The sequence below is a fragment of the Betta splendens genome, chromosome 11 (genome assembly GCF_900634795.4).
Source record: "Betta splendens chromosome 11, fBetSpl5.4, whole genome shotgun sequence".
NCBI classification, from domain to species: Eukaryota; Metazoa; Chordata; class Actinopteri; order Anabantiformes; family Osphronemidae; genus Betta; species Betta splendens.
The window spans coordinates 12,223,468-12,238,141 of record NC_040891.2 but is presented as its reverse complement, the minus strand read 5'-3'; the positions used below and the strand labels follow the sequence as shown (position 1 = coordinate 12,238,141).

At 49.4% G+C, this 14,674-nt stretch overlaps 4 protein-coding genes and 1 non-coding gene across 7 annotated transcripts; 1 reads left to right on the top strand and 4 right to left on the bottom strand.

The window, feature by feature from the left end:
* Nucleotides 1–23: 23 nt before the first annotated feature.
* nrm (nurim) lies at nt 24–1,940 on the bottom strand. Its single transcript, XM_029166769.3, has 4 exons — nt 1,750–1,940; nt 1,184–1,377; nt 921–1,097; nt 24–837 (listed from the first exon to the last, which is right to left on the bottom strand). The coding sequence occupies exons 1-4, from the start codon at nt 1,898–1,900 to the stop codon at nt 526–528; spliced, it is 834 nt and encodes a 277-aa protein (XP_029022602.1). The 5' UTR covers nt 1,901–1,940; the 3' UTR covers nt 24–525.
* Nucleotides 1,547–1,619, bottom strand: trnak-cuu (transfer RNA lysine (anticodon CUU)). Its single transcript has one exon. It is a non-coding gene; the product is annotated as a tRNA-Lys (tRNA).
* A 270-nt stretch (nt 1,941–2,210) lies between the features above and the next one.
* On the bottom strand, nt 2,211–5,279 carry limd1b (LIM domains containing 1b). Of its 3 annotated transcripts, none has more exons than XM_029167401.3 (8): nt 5,142–5,279; nt 3,560–3,808; nt 3,379–3,480; nt 3,235–3,302; nt 2,937–2,999; nt 2,745–2,875; nt 2,554–2,605; nt 2,211–2,450 (listed from the first exon to the last, which is right to left on the bottom strand). In XM_029167401.3, the coding sequence occupies exons 2-8, from the start codon at nt 3,591–3,593 to the stop codon at nt 2,352–2,354; spliced, it is 549 nt and encodes a 182-aa protein (XP_029023234.1). In that variant the 5' UTR covers nt 3,594–3,808; nt 5,142–5,279; the 3' UTR covers nt 2,211–2,351. The 3 variants fall into 3 exon arrangements, with proteins under 3 accessions (XP_029023234.1, XP_029023235.1, XP_029023236.1); XM_029167402.3 differs by lacking the exon at nt 5,142–5,279 and adding an exon at nt 4,078–4,502; XM_029167403.2 differs by having other exon boundaries at nt 2,432–2,450; nt 2,554–2,636.
* A 43-nt stretch (nt 5,280–5,322) lies between these two features.
* Nucleotides 5,323–12,417, top strand: cdcp1b (CUB domain containing protein 1b). Its single transcript, XM_029167399.3, has 13 exons — nt 5,323–5,456; nt 6,992–7,216; nt 7,588–7,929; nt 8,244–8,459; nt 8,539–8,889; nt 8,975–9,187; nt 9,329–9,685; nt 9,767–10,126; nt 10,221–10,418; nt 10,503–10,859; nt 10,943–11,299; nt 11,385–11,463; nt 11,553–12,417. Exons 1-13 carry the CDS (start codon nt 5,393–5,395, stop codon nt 12,043–12,045), a joined length of 3,612 nt encoding a protein of 1,203 aa, XP_029023232.1. The 5' UTR covers nt 5,323–5,392; the 3' UTR covers nt 12,046–12,417.
* On the bottom strand, nt 12,336–14,152 carry clec3bb (C-type lectin domain family 3, member Bb). Its single transcript, XM_029167400.3, has 3 exons — nt 13,979–14,152; nt 13,776–13,874; nt 12,336–13,663 (listed from the first exon to the last, which is right to left on the bottom strand). Exons 1-3 carry the CDS (start codon nt 14,073–14,075, stop codon nt 13,257–13,259), a joined length of 603 nt encoding a protein of 200 aa, XP_029023233.1. The 5' UTR covers nt 14,076–14,152; the 3' UTR covers nt 12,336–13,256.
* Nucleotides 14,153–14,674: the final 522 nt, after the last annotated feature.

The following is a 14,674-nucleotide window of genomic DNA, read 5'->3' as shown; positions in this document are numbered from 1 at the left end:
GACAAGTGAGGCAGCAACACAGACACAGAAAAAACAACAAAGCTTTATTATTTTACAGTGAATCTGAACTGGTCATCTGTATTATGACTTATAATAAACAAGAAGACGCTTAAAAACACACAAAGTGCACACGAGTTTCTGTCCAGTGTAAAGTCCTGGAAATTAATTCTCCTCCAGAGACAAGTTAGTAAATAATAACAAACACGGTTACTGTCACTACTGAATAATTACTGATAAAACTATTATAGATCTAGGACGTGCATTGTACTTGTTCTATTAATAAAGGTTACACTAAATAGACCATTTCAGACAAATCTTCATATGAGGAAGCTACACTTTATGCAAAAGTCAGTTCACACAACACCATCCTCCACCTTTGTAGTGTAGTGGGAGAGGGAAGTGTTGGTAAAAGTGAACAGCTCACTTTATTTATTTTTGGCACAGAGACTAATAGTGGATCACAGCGACTCTATGTTAGTTTTAGTGGTAATACACTGCACTGATTCCGGTCACAGCCCTTTCACTCTACTTGTCCTTTGCGCTGCCGTCGTCTGCGACGTCGATGCTGCCCCCGTGTGGCTCAGAGAGGAGCTGCATCCTGCTGTTCAGCCGGACGCAGAGATAGGCCAAATCCTGTTTGTCCAGAGAGTGTGCCAGCGCCAGGTACGCGGACAGAGTCCCCGCCAGCAGCAGCCGGTCCAGGGACAAGGTCGGCAGCAGCCACAGCACGACGCCCAGCTCCAGGCACACCGGGTGGCGCAGGTGAGCCAGGAGCCGCTGGGCTCCGGGGGACTTGTGAGTCAGGGGGTCGCCCAGCCCCAGACACTGGTAGTAGACCTGGGGGACACGTGGACGTGTGAGACGAACCAGCACCGCGGTGCGCACAAATCTGACGTCATGGGGTTTACAGGCTGCGTCACCTGCTTGATGCCCATCAGCTCTGGGTAGTCAAAGATCAGCAGGATGCTGCAGATGACCGCCCAGCACAGGAAGTGCAGCGAGAAGCACAGGACGGGGAACCACACGCTCCAGGGTGCGTGACGCACTGACCACAGGCAGGGGGCGCCAGTCACAGGCTGCCAGTAACGCATCAGGATCTATGAGCAAAATAAATCATGCATTGTCCTTTAAAATAAAAAAATGAAAAAAGGAACGACTAATTGTACTGTTAGTGTTGCTGCACCTGCAGGGCCAGCGCCGTAGTGAAGCAGTAGGCCGTTCTGTTCAAGGCTCCCAGCGCTGCCTGCAGAGCCTGTTTGATGGGCGACCAGGCCAGAAAACTGTGCTGTACGACGAACAGAGCCAGGAGTCCCACATCCACGAGGAGACACTGGAGCACCGAGCTGTCGCGCAGGGCCACGGACCACGGAATGGAGTCTGAGATGGAGGTCAACGCTCATTATGTACTTAAGCAAACGTAATCAAAAAGCTTTGAAAAAACCCGAAATCTTCTCGTAAATGTACAAACATAAATGTCATAAACGGAAAGAAAATGGATAACATAAAAAATCCGTCTTAATTACAAAGCATAAACGAAAAAACTAATCGCCCAACGTGGGGCTCGAACCCACGACCCTGAGATTAAGAGTCTCATGCTCTACCGACTGAGCTAGCCGGGCGCTGGGAGTGTGCACGAGGTGGTGCCCATATCAACTGACGCAAAGAGTGCATGACATTATTGCGCTAAAGTTAGATGAGGCGTGCTTCAGTCCAGCAGCAGCAACTCAACGTCTCCGCGTATCCTCTTACCTTGACACAGAGTCGTCTCCCCGGTGATATTGTGGTAAATGGCTCGAAATGATACAAACCGCATGAAGTCCACACCGGAAACGAAAACAAACGCAAAGTTTAACAGGGACACCGCGCACAGCGCCGAGCCGCGAGCCGTGACTGACGCCATTTCAATCAGCGTCGTTCTTCATTTGGCAATAAGGTCGTTTCTTCCGGGAGCGGAAATAGGAGCAGTACTGGTTAATAACGCACGAGGTCGCTGCTTCGCAAAAAACATTATTATTATTATTATTATTATTATTATTATTATTATTATTATTATTATTATTATTATTATTATTATTATTATTATTATTATTATTATTATCAGCACATATTCCGGTCAAACACTAGTATTAATTATTGTTATTATTATTATTATTATTAGTAGTAGTAGTAGTAGTAGTATTAAGAGCACCAATTCAACACACCCACAAAAATTTAGTGGATTTAAATATATGATTTTATGTGGGTTTTAAAAATTTGCAGTTTTCTCTTTGGCCTCTTAGTAGTCTTTATTTGCAAACATTAATGAATCATGGTTTGATGAATACAAGCATGAAGTCATAGAGTGATGAAGCCTAGTCTGCCCCTGTCCTCGTTAGAGTTTGCTTCCTTTCATAGCATTTCACATGGTAAATTCTGCTTAAGGATTCAACATGAACTGACTCAGATGATCCCTGGAAATCAAGAAAAAGAGAGAAGATGGTAGAGGAGATAGTTTTTTAAATCTTTTTATTTGCTTTTTAATACATTAATTAATTGCTACTGGCAGCTGCTCACCTCAGTTGGCAATATCTGTGTTCTGCAGGCATCACACCAGGGAGCCTGGACCCTGAAACCACGAAGCCAGGTCAACAAGAGAACTGGAAAATGAAGTCATTCTGGTTGTGACTTTTCCTACGTGTAGCTTGTCTTGGGCGTGGTTTGATGTGTTCTCTGCAGCTGGCACATTGTCATGTTGTGAAACTCACCTGTGGTAGTCGGTGACACAATAGACCCTGCTCCGCGAGTCTACGGCGAAGGGCAAGCCCTCCAGGCTCTGTCTGCAGACGACACAGCGGAAGCAGGAAGGGTGGTAGGACTTCCCACGAGCCTGCAGGAGCTGAGGGGGCACAGTCAGCTCTCAGGCGTCCGGCACGCACGGCGTATCAACGCACACTCACCAGGTCGCTGATTAGGAACCCACAGCTGTCGCACACCTCTGGGGATGGATGAGCCCCCGAGTACTGCAGTAAACAGAACAAGTCACCTGTTGAATGTGTGCATGGCAACGGTTCTCAGAATGAGCCACATCAGTAGGAGTGAGTCTAGCAAATCATAAATGGAGGGCACTATAAGACTATAACAGGTGGTTTTAATTTGTGCTGCCTTTTTTAAATCTTTTACAGTGGCCAATCAGATTTTAGGGGTGGGCACCTCTCTGGCCACGCCCCCACAGGTTAAAGAGCGTCTTATTCTTACTAGGAAGTCCTCTTCACAGTAGATTCCTCCTGACGTTGAATAAAATGGCTTTCCTGCGAGCTTTTTAGCTGAAAATGGAACAAAAGAAAGTTGCTGTGGTGAAGTTGTTTGAGCTGATGACTTCTTAGGCATTTTGCAACTCACTGCAGACACAGCAGGTGAAGCAGGTGTCGTGGAATAAGCGTCCCATGGCCCGACAGGCTCTTCCTGCACCACACACCTCTTTGTCACATCTTGTGCACCTTCCTGAACACAGACCAGTGCAACACTGTGAGAGCAAACCTGATGATTATGAGGCCATTAGAGTAAAAAGCTGGTTTCTTACCAAAGTAAAAATGGGCCTTGTGGTTTGGGTCCATCTCCTCCAGGAGTCGGCCCAGTTGTCCTGTCCCGCTGACGCCCACGGTGCGACTGTGGGGGTCTAATTTTACGAGCAGACAGCTGTAAGCGGAGCTGCTCTTTGGGTTTGCGGGCGGTGCACGTGGCGTTTGGAAGGTTTTAGACCCACTGACTCCTCCGAGGCTGAGTGGGTGGCAGCGGGCCAGGATCTGGTCAATGACATCACTCTGGACCTCTGGGTTTTCAGGAAAGGAACAAGTTAACAGTCAACAGAACTTTGTTAAAATAGATGAAATGACAAATCACACTCAAACATGAAAAATGTGACTAAAGCAGATGAAAGCCAGTGCAGAAGGAGCCCAACGACTTCCTGTTAACAATACAGTACTTGTGTTTCTAAGATGAGATAAGAAGAAGAAATCTTCCATTATTTAGGAGGGACTTTTAAAAAACCTCTTACTCCACATTGATCAGACTGATTTTTCAAATAAAGTTTTTACTCACAAAAAATGGATTAAACAACTAATGCTGTAATTTCAAATTAGCAGCAAATCAACCAGCAATCTTGAATCGTGAATGAAAACGCTTTAGCCCTCTGTTATATGACTGCTGTTTCATGTCCAGCCTGTATTAGTTCCCTCATATGAGCTGTTGCTTTAAGTTTATGACTCCTGACCAAGAATCGGACCCACCCAAATATCAGTCAGATAAACAGCTTATGCAACCAAGGTTCAGTGTGGGGTCGTTTTCCTCTTCACGTTCGAACATATTTTTAACCCCTTTTGGACTGGGTTTGGTCCATACACCCAGAAGTGTCACATGCCGCACGGCCAGCGCCTTATCCTTAGAAAGTGCCTGACATAAAAGCCCGCAGCACATGTTTGCACGGGCAATGGTCTATGGTGACATGGGAGGGGAGGTCTGACAGCTGCTGGTTCTGCACTGAGGTCCCTTGTTAAGACACCGAAGCTGTGTCAGTTCACCATCATCGTCCAGTGCACATGCTGTCAAACTGGTTCAACACACAGCTCTGTGTTTGGTTGTACAGTGTGTGTGTGTGTGTGTGTGTGTGTGTGTGTGTGTGTGTGTGTGTGTTTAGGGTGAATAGGAATCCATCTATTGTGTTGCGATTTACAACTGGGTTAGAACAACAGTTAAAGTCCATCAACACATCAGCTCATGAAGGAAAAACAACAAAATGTTACACAAACGTATTAGCTCGCCTTCGGGTATGTTTCGATTCAGGAATGTGCGCGTCACGAGGCGTGTGGAGGCAGGAGAGAGTCCTAGACAGTTAAACGCACAAAACCTGATCCTAGGATCAAACTTTTACTATTAGGCCCCGTCTTGACTTCCCACATTATATTCACGCTAAATCCCGTCCAGGGGTCGTTAGTGGACATATCTTGGGAGTTTCCACCGTGAGCTCCGGTTCCGCCCCGTCTCTCCCCCGTTTTGGGGGAGACTCCGCACCGTGCCAACAATCCTTGGCATGTTTGCGCTTTATAAATAGGGCGCCCATTGCGCCGCACAGGACTCGCTGTATGAGTCCACACGGTGGATCTCACCTCTGGTGTCGTGCTCACGGCTGCAGCCGCCGGGTCGGATCCTCCTCACAAGTTAAGGCAGGTAGACGTGGTCCACGCCCTTCGCCGCGCTGTTGCGCACAGGTACCGAGGAGCAGGAAGTGGCCGTCGGCGTCTTAGCAGGACTTGCAATGCCAGTGGAAACGCATCCGTGCGTTTGAGGGGATCAGCAGCACCTTTTTTCATTTTTTCACCCCATTTTCACATTTCCTCCACCATCTGTATTAGTGAGCATGCGGCTCTGCGCGACCTGCGCGTTGCTGGGACTTTTGTTTGTAACCGCCATCGCCGCGACAGGTGAGATAACGCAGGTTAATAATGGCTCTCAGCGAATACACCATTATTGTGTTGTGGCTGGGGTCGTTTGGCCACTGCTTTGTGCTCTCAGTCTTGTTTTTACTTAATAACTCTCCAACGCCACGCTGTTATTCTGTTATTCTGATTTGTCGACCATGTGGTTAATCCGCGGTGTCCTTGTCATAATTAGCCCTGAAACTGCAGCAGGTTAAGCAGCCCGGATCAGTTGCGGTGTGTGTAGTCACACGTCAACAAATGAGCGGATTACACAGCCCGATGAAGTCGCATTAAATGGCCTGGTAGAAGCGGCAGGCTCCGTTTGTGAGGACTTCGGTCCTCCGTTTTCCAATGGTTTATGAGGCTTTTATGGAGCTTCCTGCAGGCTTAGATTCATCACGTCTCCATTAATCATTCACCAACAATCTGCTGCTGAGCTATTGCACTGTTTAAATTCTGGCGCTCTATTCCCCACGTACCTAATTCATTTTAAGGGAACGCGTTATCAGCTGATGGGTGGATTTATTCTTTGTTTGTGGAAATGAGACATGTTCTGCCACAGAATATGATGTTTACACACTCCCAGTTCTTAATTTCCCTTAACTTTGAATGTTTCTATCTAAACATTTCTGTCCTATAATTCCTTACTCTTTACTCCTGTCAGTCCATGTCAGTCTCAACAGCATGAGCATAACAGTATTCAAATGCTAAATAAAATTAAAATGTTTTTAACCCCTTAAGATGTGCTGAAACTACAGCTGAGAGCATAAAAGGGCCAGAAACCAAGGTGCACGGTGGGATCCGTTAGCTTTACAGCAACTGGTGGATGAAATTACAATGGAAACAATGGGGACAGTTTCATCTGAGGCTGTAATAAGATAAGACTGATATGACTGAGTCATCAGCTCATATGGTTTTAAAATGGGTTCACCTTCGGTTCCTCTCTGGACAGACTCCAAGTGACTCAGAAGAAGTCGGTACATTTGTGTTGGTACCACTAACCTGAAGGGGTGTGACTCGACCCACAGAGCGTAAATTGTGTGTTTGCGTTCTTTTGTTATTTCTAGTGGGAAGCTTGAGGAAAAACAGGATTTGTATGAACCCCTAACGTTTGCTGCTAAACAGACACAGACGAGCTGAGGCTGACGGGTGTGTTGCTTGTTCTGCGGGTATTTAGTGATAAAGTGATATTTAAGTCACCAAACTCAAAACCCACATCCTCTAAGAAACAGCTTCCACAAACTATAAAACTCTTACATTGACGTTTGCATTAAGGACACAAACCTATACTGTCTTTAATTCTCCAGGCGCGTTTGTTTTGTTATTTTACTGTTTCAGCTCCAGCCTTTCCTTGCAGCCAATGTGAGCCACATTTCACGAGTGTGTTCGTGCCGTTTCCAAAGCCTCCACTCCAAATATGGGAATGTGTTTAAACCTGCCCTCCAGCTGCTGCAGATGTGCAGCGGGAAAGGCCTGCTGCTGTTTGTTAGGTGACCGTGCTCCATCCTCCAGCTCACGTCCCCGCGTTGCCTCCACAGGAAGCCTTCAGACGCTGGTCCGGCCGGACAAAGGCTCCACTGTGACGGTGTCCACGCCACTGCCTCCGGATCAGTGCGCCGTGTGCACCGTCGGCGGCGTCAACGACACACAGGTTTCCTGCCGCTCCTCTCTTCCCCTGAAACCCGAAGAGGAGGTCAAGCTGCTCTTCAACTGCTCGCAGCCGCTTGAAAAGTCCTACGCGGTCACGATATCTCGGACCATCGGTGAGTCCTGAGCTTTTTATTATTCAAGGCACATCTTAAGCCCCTTGGCATAAATGATATTGGAATAAAAGTGCTCATTGTGCTGACGAGTCCACGTTCTGAACCGTGACCGTCTGTACCTGATTTTAATAAGACCGTTTTTCAGACTGATAGCAAACCTAATTTACATTACGTCCATTTGTATATTTGCCTGTCAAATAATGAGCTGTTGTCTCTTACATTGAGAGCTCAATGGGAATTTGAATTGGTACAGACTTCAGCTCATGTTTAAATGTGACTATTGACCTTTATGTACACAATGAATATATATTATGTGAAGGAGCAAATGCCCCAATAAATGTCACGTTTGTACATCTTTAATTGTGATCCAGATTGCACTAAGGATCTATGCAGTCCCACAACGATAGGAACCCAACCCACCATCCTCCCAGAGTTGATCAGAACCTTAACCTGGGAGGTCCAGGCCCCTCCTAAGACCGTGGTCCGTCTGGACGTCCTCGGGGAGGGACTGGTAGAGGCATCGCAGCCATGTCCCACTGGGTTTCGCTACTCCGTGTCCATATCAAAGACCAACCCCAAAGGCCCGACCCGATACTGCAGAGGCGGTTCTGTGACTCATTTAGACCTGCTCAACGAAGGTGTGGTGGCGCTGCAAGTTGACCCGAAGGCTGTGGTGGATCAGTTTCTGTTCAAGGCCTCTGCCGGACCATTAAGTAAGAAACCAAGCTTGTCTTGACGAGTAGCACCGTTGAGTGGTCTTAGCAGGAAACGGATGAGACCACGTCCTGTAACGACAACGCGGTTGTTTGCACAAAACGGTGAATTCAAACAGGTTGCACCAAACAAACTGGTTTGAAATGAGATTGTTGTTACTAAATATTTACACTCATAACTGACAAGTGTTGGTTGAGAACATTAGTTTGCTAATAATCATAAAGAAGATAATGGATGCACAATAAGACATTAGACTGTATGAATGAATGAATTTATGAATGAGAGAACTAATCTTGTGCCTCTAACCCGTCAGAGGGCCGAACGGAGGTGATAACCATCGATTCCAGCACCACTGTGGTCCTCAGCCGGGATCCTGCAGCCCCTGAGTGTGACGTGTGCTCGGCTGAAGGGTCCACTTCCAACTGCAGCCCCACAACGAAGACCTTGACCAACGTGCACAACCTGTCGCTGGACTTCAGCTGCCAGCAACCGCAGGACGTGTACACGGCGACGGTCCAGAGGAAAATAGGCAAGACGAGATTTTAGCCGCATAGTTTCATGTGTAATGAACAGATTCTTCAATAATTAAATGGGATTGTTTCTCTCAGGGTGTACCACGACCTCCTGCAGCCCTGCTGTAGCACAAGTTGATCCCAATCTCTTCAAGGCCTTTCAAAGGACCCTCAAGTGGGACATCAGTGTCCCAGAGAGAACGGTTTTAACTTTGGACTTTGCTGGAGACGGTCTGAAGGAGGTTTCTGGGGCAGGAGACTGTCCAGGCCGTTATCAGTATTCGCTGAGCACAACCAAAAGTGATGGAAGCATTAAATCCAGCAGCTACTGCACTGGGGGAACCGTGTCTCAGCTGGACCTGCAAGGAGCGACCACTGTAACGGTGGACGTTCCCAAAGACGGAGATCTGGCCCAGACCGCCTTCAGCGTCCGGGCAGCGCCAAGAGGCAAGAACCCGCTTTCCTCAGTTGTTCAAAACTTTATTTAGCTAGAGTCTTTGGTCTGAACCATTTCTCATTTCTTCATTTGTAGGTAGCAGAACGATTCCGGTGACCCCCGAGCCCAAAACCACCATTTTCATCAGCAGGGCGGTCAGCGAGCCCGACTGCAGTGTGTGTGTGCGCACGGCCAAGCCGACGTGCGACCCCAGACGTGCAAAAATCACCGACCCGGGCAACATCTCAGTGGAGTTTACGTGTCCTCAGCCTCAGCATATTTACACCGTGGAGATCAACAGGGCAATAAGTATGAACAGCACATTGGTCTGATCCCCAGATTTAAACTCGCCTTTTGTGCATTTACAAACTGAAGACTGCAGCAGGAACAGGAAGTAGCTGTTCACTGAATCACGTCTGTGAAATGCTCTTCTGTCTCTCTAATCTCCAGCTTGCAAGTCATTCTCCTGCTCTGGTGACATCGTTCAGGCCGAGTCCCCGTTGTTCCAAGACTTCAACAGAACCTTCACCTGGGACCTGAAGGTGGTCTCTCCCCAGAGCTTCCAGTTGGACTTCTCCGGAACAGGAATGCGGCAGATTCCCAGAGAGGAGACGTGTCCGGATGAACACACGTACTCTGTGGTTATCTACCTGCACACCGGACCAGCAGACATCGGCACCTTTTGCAAAGGAGGCCCGGTGACCACTGTCCTGGCTCCCTACAAGGGCCGCGTGACTCTGCAGGTGCCTGCCAACAGAAAAGTGGACCCTGTTGACTTCAAACTCAACGTTGGACCAGAGACCAGCAGTAAGTTAATCATTTGCTTTTAATCTCAGCTGATCCTCTCATTGCTTTTGACTGGCCATGCAAACCTCTGTTCCTCCCCAGTGCTGGCCATAGTGACCGTCAACCTGCCCCGAGGCGTATCAGACACCGACATCCTCACGCCCAACTACCCCGGCGGCCTCCCGGACGCTCAGCAGATGCAGTGGAACTTCACGGTGCCCGGCATGCACAACTACACGGTGCAGTTCCTGCAGAGCACCGCCCCCGAGTGCGTCGCCGGGGACGTGGAGGTGGAGTACCAGAGGGACGGCCGGAGGCCCAGCAAGCTGACGCTGACGGACCCCCAGCCGAAGCATCAGCAGGACAACTTCAACATGGTGCTGAGGAACTGTCAGACCAACACCACGCTGCAAGGACTCAGCCTGCGCTACCGGGTCTCTGTGATGCGGAGCGGACATCCGGGTAGGGCAGCGAGACAGCAACCCTCCTGGAGTCTCACCATGACGCACGCTTTTAAACGCGGCGCGCACCCGCTGCTGTTTTGTCTCCTTCTCAGTTCTGTGTACGGTGGATCTAAGCAAACGGGCAGCGCTGTCCCTGAGGATCGAGAACACGGGCTCCGATCCGTACTGTGAGATGAGGATCAACTCCACGGTTGCAGAGCGGCTCATCGTAGCCGCGGGGACGACGGCCAGCCTGTCCTTCCTGGACTGTCCGAAGGAGGACGTGCGCCTGACGGCCAGCGACGTTACAGGTCAGACGAGTTCACAGTCATTCGCATCAGTCTTTATTCACCTGTGACTGTGTAAGATCCAACTTCCTGTCTTTTTAACTGCAGAGTGCCCGAATGTGTCGACGTGTCCCACGATTCCCCTTTCCGTGCCGACGTTGGACTCCTGCCTGCCGATGCGCCTCCACAGCTTCACCTGGAACATCAGGGTCCCTGTCGACAGCACGGCGGAGCTGGCGGCGCCCACGGGGAGTCTCCGCCAGGCGCTGCCGGGCCAGGAGTGCAACCCGGCCGACTCGCTGAACCTGGCCGACGAGGACGGCATATCTGTCGGAGACTACTGCTACGGCGGAGTCATTCAGAAGGTTCAGGTCCACACCAACATCTCCGTCACAGCCAGAAGCAGAGACTTCAGCAAGACCAGCGGGCCCTTTCTCAACGTCAGCTTCAGTCAGGAGATCTCGGGTAAAAAGTGTAGGGTTGTAGAGGGCTTCACATTCCACACAGGGTCACTGTTGTACAACAAATGTTGCTCTCTCCCTCCTCAGAGACCATCATTTACAGAGTCAGTCCGACGGCGTCGTCTCCAACCCTGCTGGCCACCCCTAACTGGCCCGAGGCCATGGTGTCCTTCTCCTCCGTGTCCTGGATCGTGGATGTGCCGAGCCGCTACCAGGCCAACGTGCAGTTCGTTAACGTCAGCCAGCCCAAGTGCCAGGACGGGCACACGAGCATCACGGTGAAGCAGCTCGGCTCGGAGAAGGAGCTGCTGGCGCTCCGGGAGGACTCTCCGCCGGTCGGCAACCTGTCGGTGCCGGGGAGCTTCTACCTCACCATGTCCAACTGTATGTCCGAGGAGGGACACTTCGGCGCCGCGGCCAGAATCGTCCTGCAGGAGACGTCCAGTAAGGCACCACTCCTCCAGAACGTCCATCATAGAGAATAATAATAAAGCACCTGACCTCACAGATTCCTCTCATTCCTCTACAGATCTCCTGGCCATCATCCTGGGGGTCGTAGGTGCATTGTTGCTGTTGCTGATAGTGCTGGTTGTAATATGCGTCATCAAGTGAGTGGGGCTCTTTTCTCATCTAATATTGTCTGCATTCTGTCCCACTGGTCCATGTCTGGGAGCTCATCGTTTGTCTTTTCAAACAGGAAAAAGAAAAAAGGACTGAACAGGGACTCCTCCATATTCATGGGCAAAGGGAACGTCTTCCGCCCCAGCGACAACCACTTCCCCAAAACCAGGTCTGAAGACCCGCACATCTACACCAGCATCGACGACACCATGGTGTACAGCCACGCGCTGGGCGACGCCGGCTACGCCGACGGCATGCCCGACCACTTCAAAGGGGCCCCGGTGGACTCGTACCGCACCTTCACCGGCCCCACCGCCCTGCCGGAAATCAAAGAACCGGACCTGGAGCCGGAAATGGACCTGTACAAGCCGTTCCTGGAGCCCCCCCAGACGTTCATCCCCTCCCGCCCCCGGACCCCCATCGACCGGCAGGACAGCCTGGGCTTCCAGGACCGCAGGATGATGGACAACGGGCTGTTCACGTTCAAGAGCACCGGGGAGATCAATACGATCCAGCTCACCGATTTTGAATCGGAGCCTCGACTGCAGACGTCCGAGGAGTCCTTCTAGTGTGTAATGACACCATGGACTACTGGTTCCTACAGCGCTGAGGATTTGGACTGATGTGAACTCCTAAAGCCTCCATCACACTCAGGGACTCCGAGGTCGGTTAACTTGAGATTTTCTTTTAAAGCTGTAGCCATCATCACCATCGTCATCATCTCCAACTCAAAGCAACAAAGCCTATATTTCCCAAAGTAAAATGATCCCTTTAATATTTTATGGCATCCCTGCGTATGTGGTGCGGATTCAGGAGCAGGGGCTCTGACCAATGAGCCTCTCTCCACTTTTAAAAGTGCTTTTGTAGTTGTTTTTTTTTTTTACTAAATTGTTTTTATTTGCCTGTAAATACCGTTTCGTTAAATAAATTTTTTAAAAGCACTTTGCCTGTTTACCTCCGGGTGTGAAGCCTGTCATAACGCAGGGAAGCAGTGACATGTAATTTTCCATCCTATTATGGCGAAACTGGGAAAGTCTGGACGGGGACGACTCCTCCACCAGGACTGCAGCCACGACAAACAGGGAGTGGATGGGGGTGGAGGACTTGAGTCTGCAGACGTCGCAGAAGCAGTAGGATAAACTACCTCTGTATTTAGGTTTAGCAAGTTTTTATTCTAGAGACAGATATTATCGGTGATTAATCCCTGACCATCAGTTGCACATCCTACTTATTTATGTACATATTTTACAAACAGACAAAGTGATGACAGTCAATGAGATTTTATTGTTTATTAATAGTAATGTGCAGGTTATATAGACTAGCAAAGTGACTCCATCTCTGCAAATGGAGGATGAGCTGCGGTGTTATAACTGTTAATCTGACTGTATGTAACTTTAAGTGGAGAGATGTCTGAGTTTATGCCAGTGGTTCTGGACCAGTGAGCCACTGGGAGGAAAGTTGCACCTTATGTTTTCACTGGCGCAACGCTGTTTTTTTGAGTTAGGAAAATCTGATGATGGATTCAAACGAAGTCCCAGAGTCTCTCCTTTCCCTCAGCCGAACTTTGTTGTTCGTGGTTTTATTGTAACCACAAGGAATGTTGCAAATGACATGTCGCGCATCACTTTTGTCAGAATAACTTTGTGTCACGGTCTCAGCGTTGGTCCCAGCAGACAAGGGGCTGAGAACCACTGGCTCGGAAGCGTGTTTTAGTGTATGCATGAGGCACTGCAGCAGGAGTACACACGCGAAGCAGCTGAAGCCATGCTGAGCGACGCCATCAAACGATGTTGAACTGGCAGACGGAAGGCTTCTCCTCACTACAGTTCTCGTCGAACCACTTCCCACGTGCGGCGCCGGACAGCGCGGCACAGTTCTGGGACTGGGCCCCGTCGGGCTGAGGGGACCGGAAGTTGGACGTGTCCCAGTTTGTGAAGCTGATGCCGAGGCCGGTGTGGTCCTTCCAGACGCCCTCGGCGACCATGTCGTTGGGGCCCAGCCAGACCTGCCCGTCTGGGCCGATGCTCTGGCGAAGGTAGTCTCTCAGCTGGTCGTTCTCATCACTGGACGCGGGCGTGGCGAGGACGCCGCCCAGGGCCATGCAGTCCTCGCTGGCCGTGTGGTAGCGCTTCCTGAGGGGCTCGGCCAAGTAACACTTCCCATTGATCTTAATGCCTTTCAGACAGACTGATGGCAAAGAATTAAATGTAAATTGAATATTAATCACTTATATTACCTCTTAGGGCCACGTTTTGAGACTGTACAGGTTCTACATCCTTATATAAAGCCCACTTCCTACCTGTCTGCAGGGCCTGATGTTCCTTCAGGATGTTCAGCTCCTGCTTGATGTCGTCAATCTCTTTCTGTAGATTCTCCACTGCAGCATCTTTTGTTGTTTCTAAATCAGACAGACAAAAATGTTCTCGAGGTGGTTTGAAATGTAGCTTATGTTGAACTTATTTTGTGAAGGTTTAATCATCACCTGCCAGATGTGTAATCTACCTTTTTTTAGTGTCCTCTTCTTTGGCAAAGTCTGCTGAAAAGAGCAGCTCACCAGCAGAAGCACACCCAGCAGCGCACACATCCCTTTGAACGCCATGGTCAGACCTGCAGAATGAGGCTTCTGCAACGTTGACGCTTGCAATTTATGCGTGTCGCTCCTTCTCACGCCCTCCTCTCATCCTCTACAACAGGGAAACTTACGGAAATTGCCATTTGCAGGGAAAACAACCCAACCTCAGCAGCCTTGAAGGAAGGAGCTGTTGGAAGGAGATGATGTGTGTGTGTGTGTGTGTGTGTGTGGGTGTTGCTGTATGTGGGTGTGCGTGATCGTGTGTGTGTGTGTGCGTGTGCGTGTGTGTGTGTGTCATCTGGCTCCAGGACATTCACCAAGGACCAGCAGTGTGCTGAGCCAGGTCTGGAGAGCAGGTGGAGACAGGGCGAGACTGTGTGAAGGCTGTGCCAGAACAGTGTATGCAGAAACAAATTAACAGACTGGTGTGTTGCATTGAACTCATGCTCTGCAGTAAAAGTCTTGGCTCAGAAGACTTAAAGAGTATTCTAAATGCTGGCACTCAGAGCAGAGCGGTGCTGAAATAGAAAACTCATGTATCATAATATACAGACTATCTACTGCAGCACTAAATAGAATAGAATAATACCTCCCATCTATGTTTTTATTTTACAACTCTCATCAGA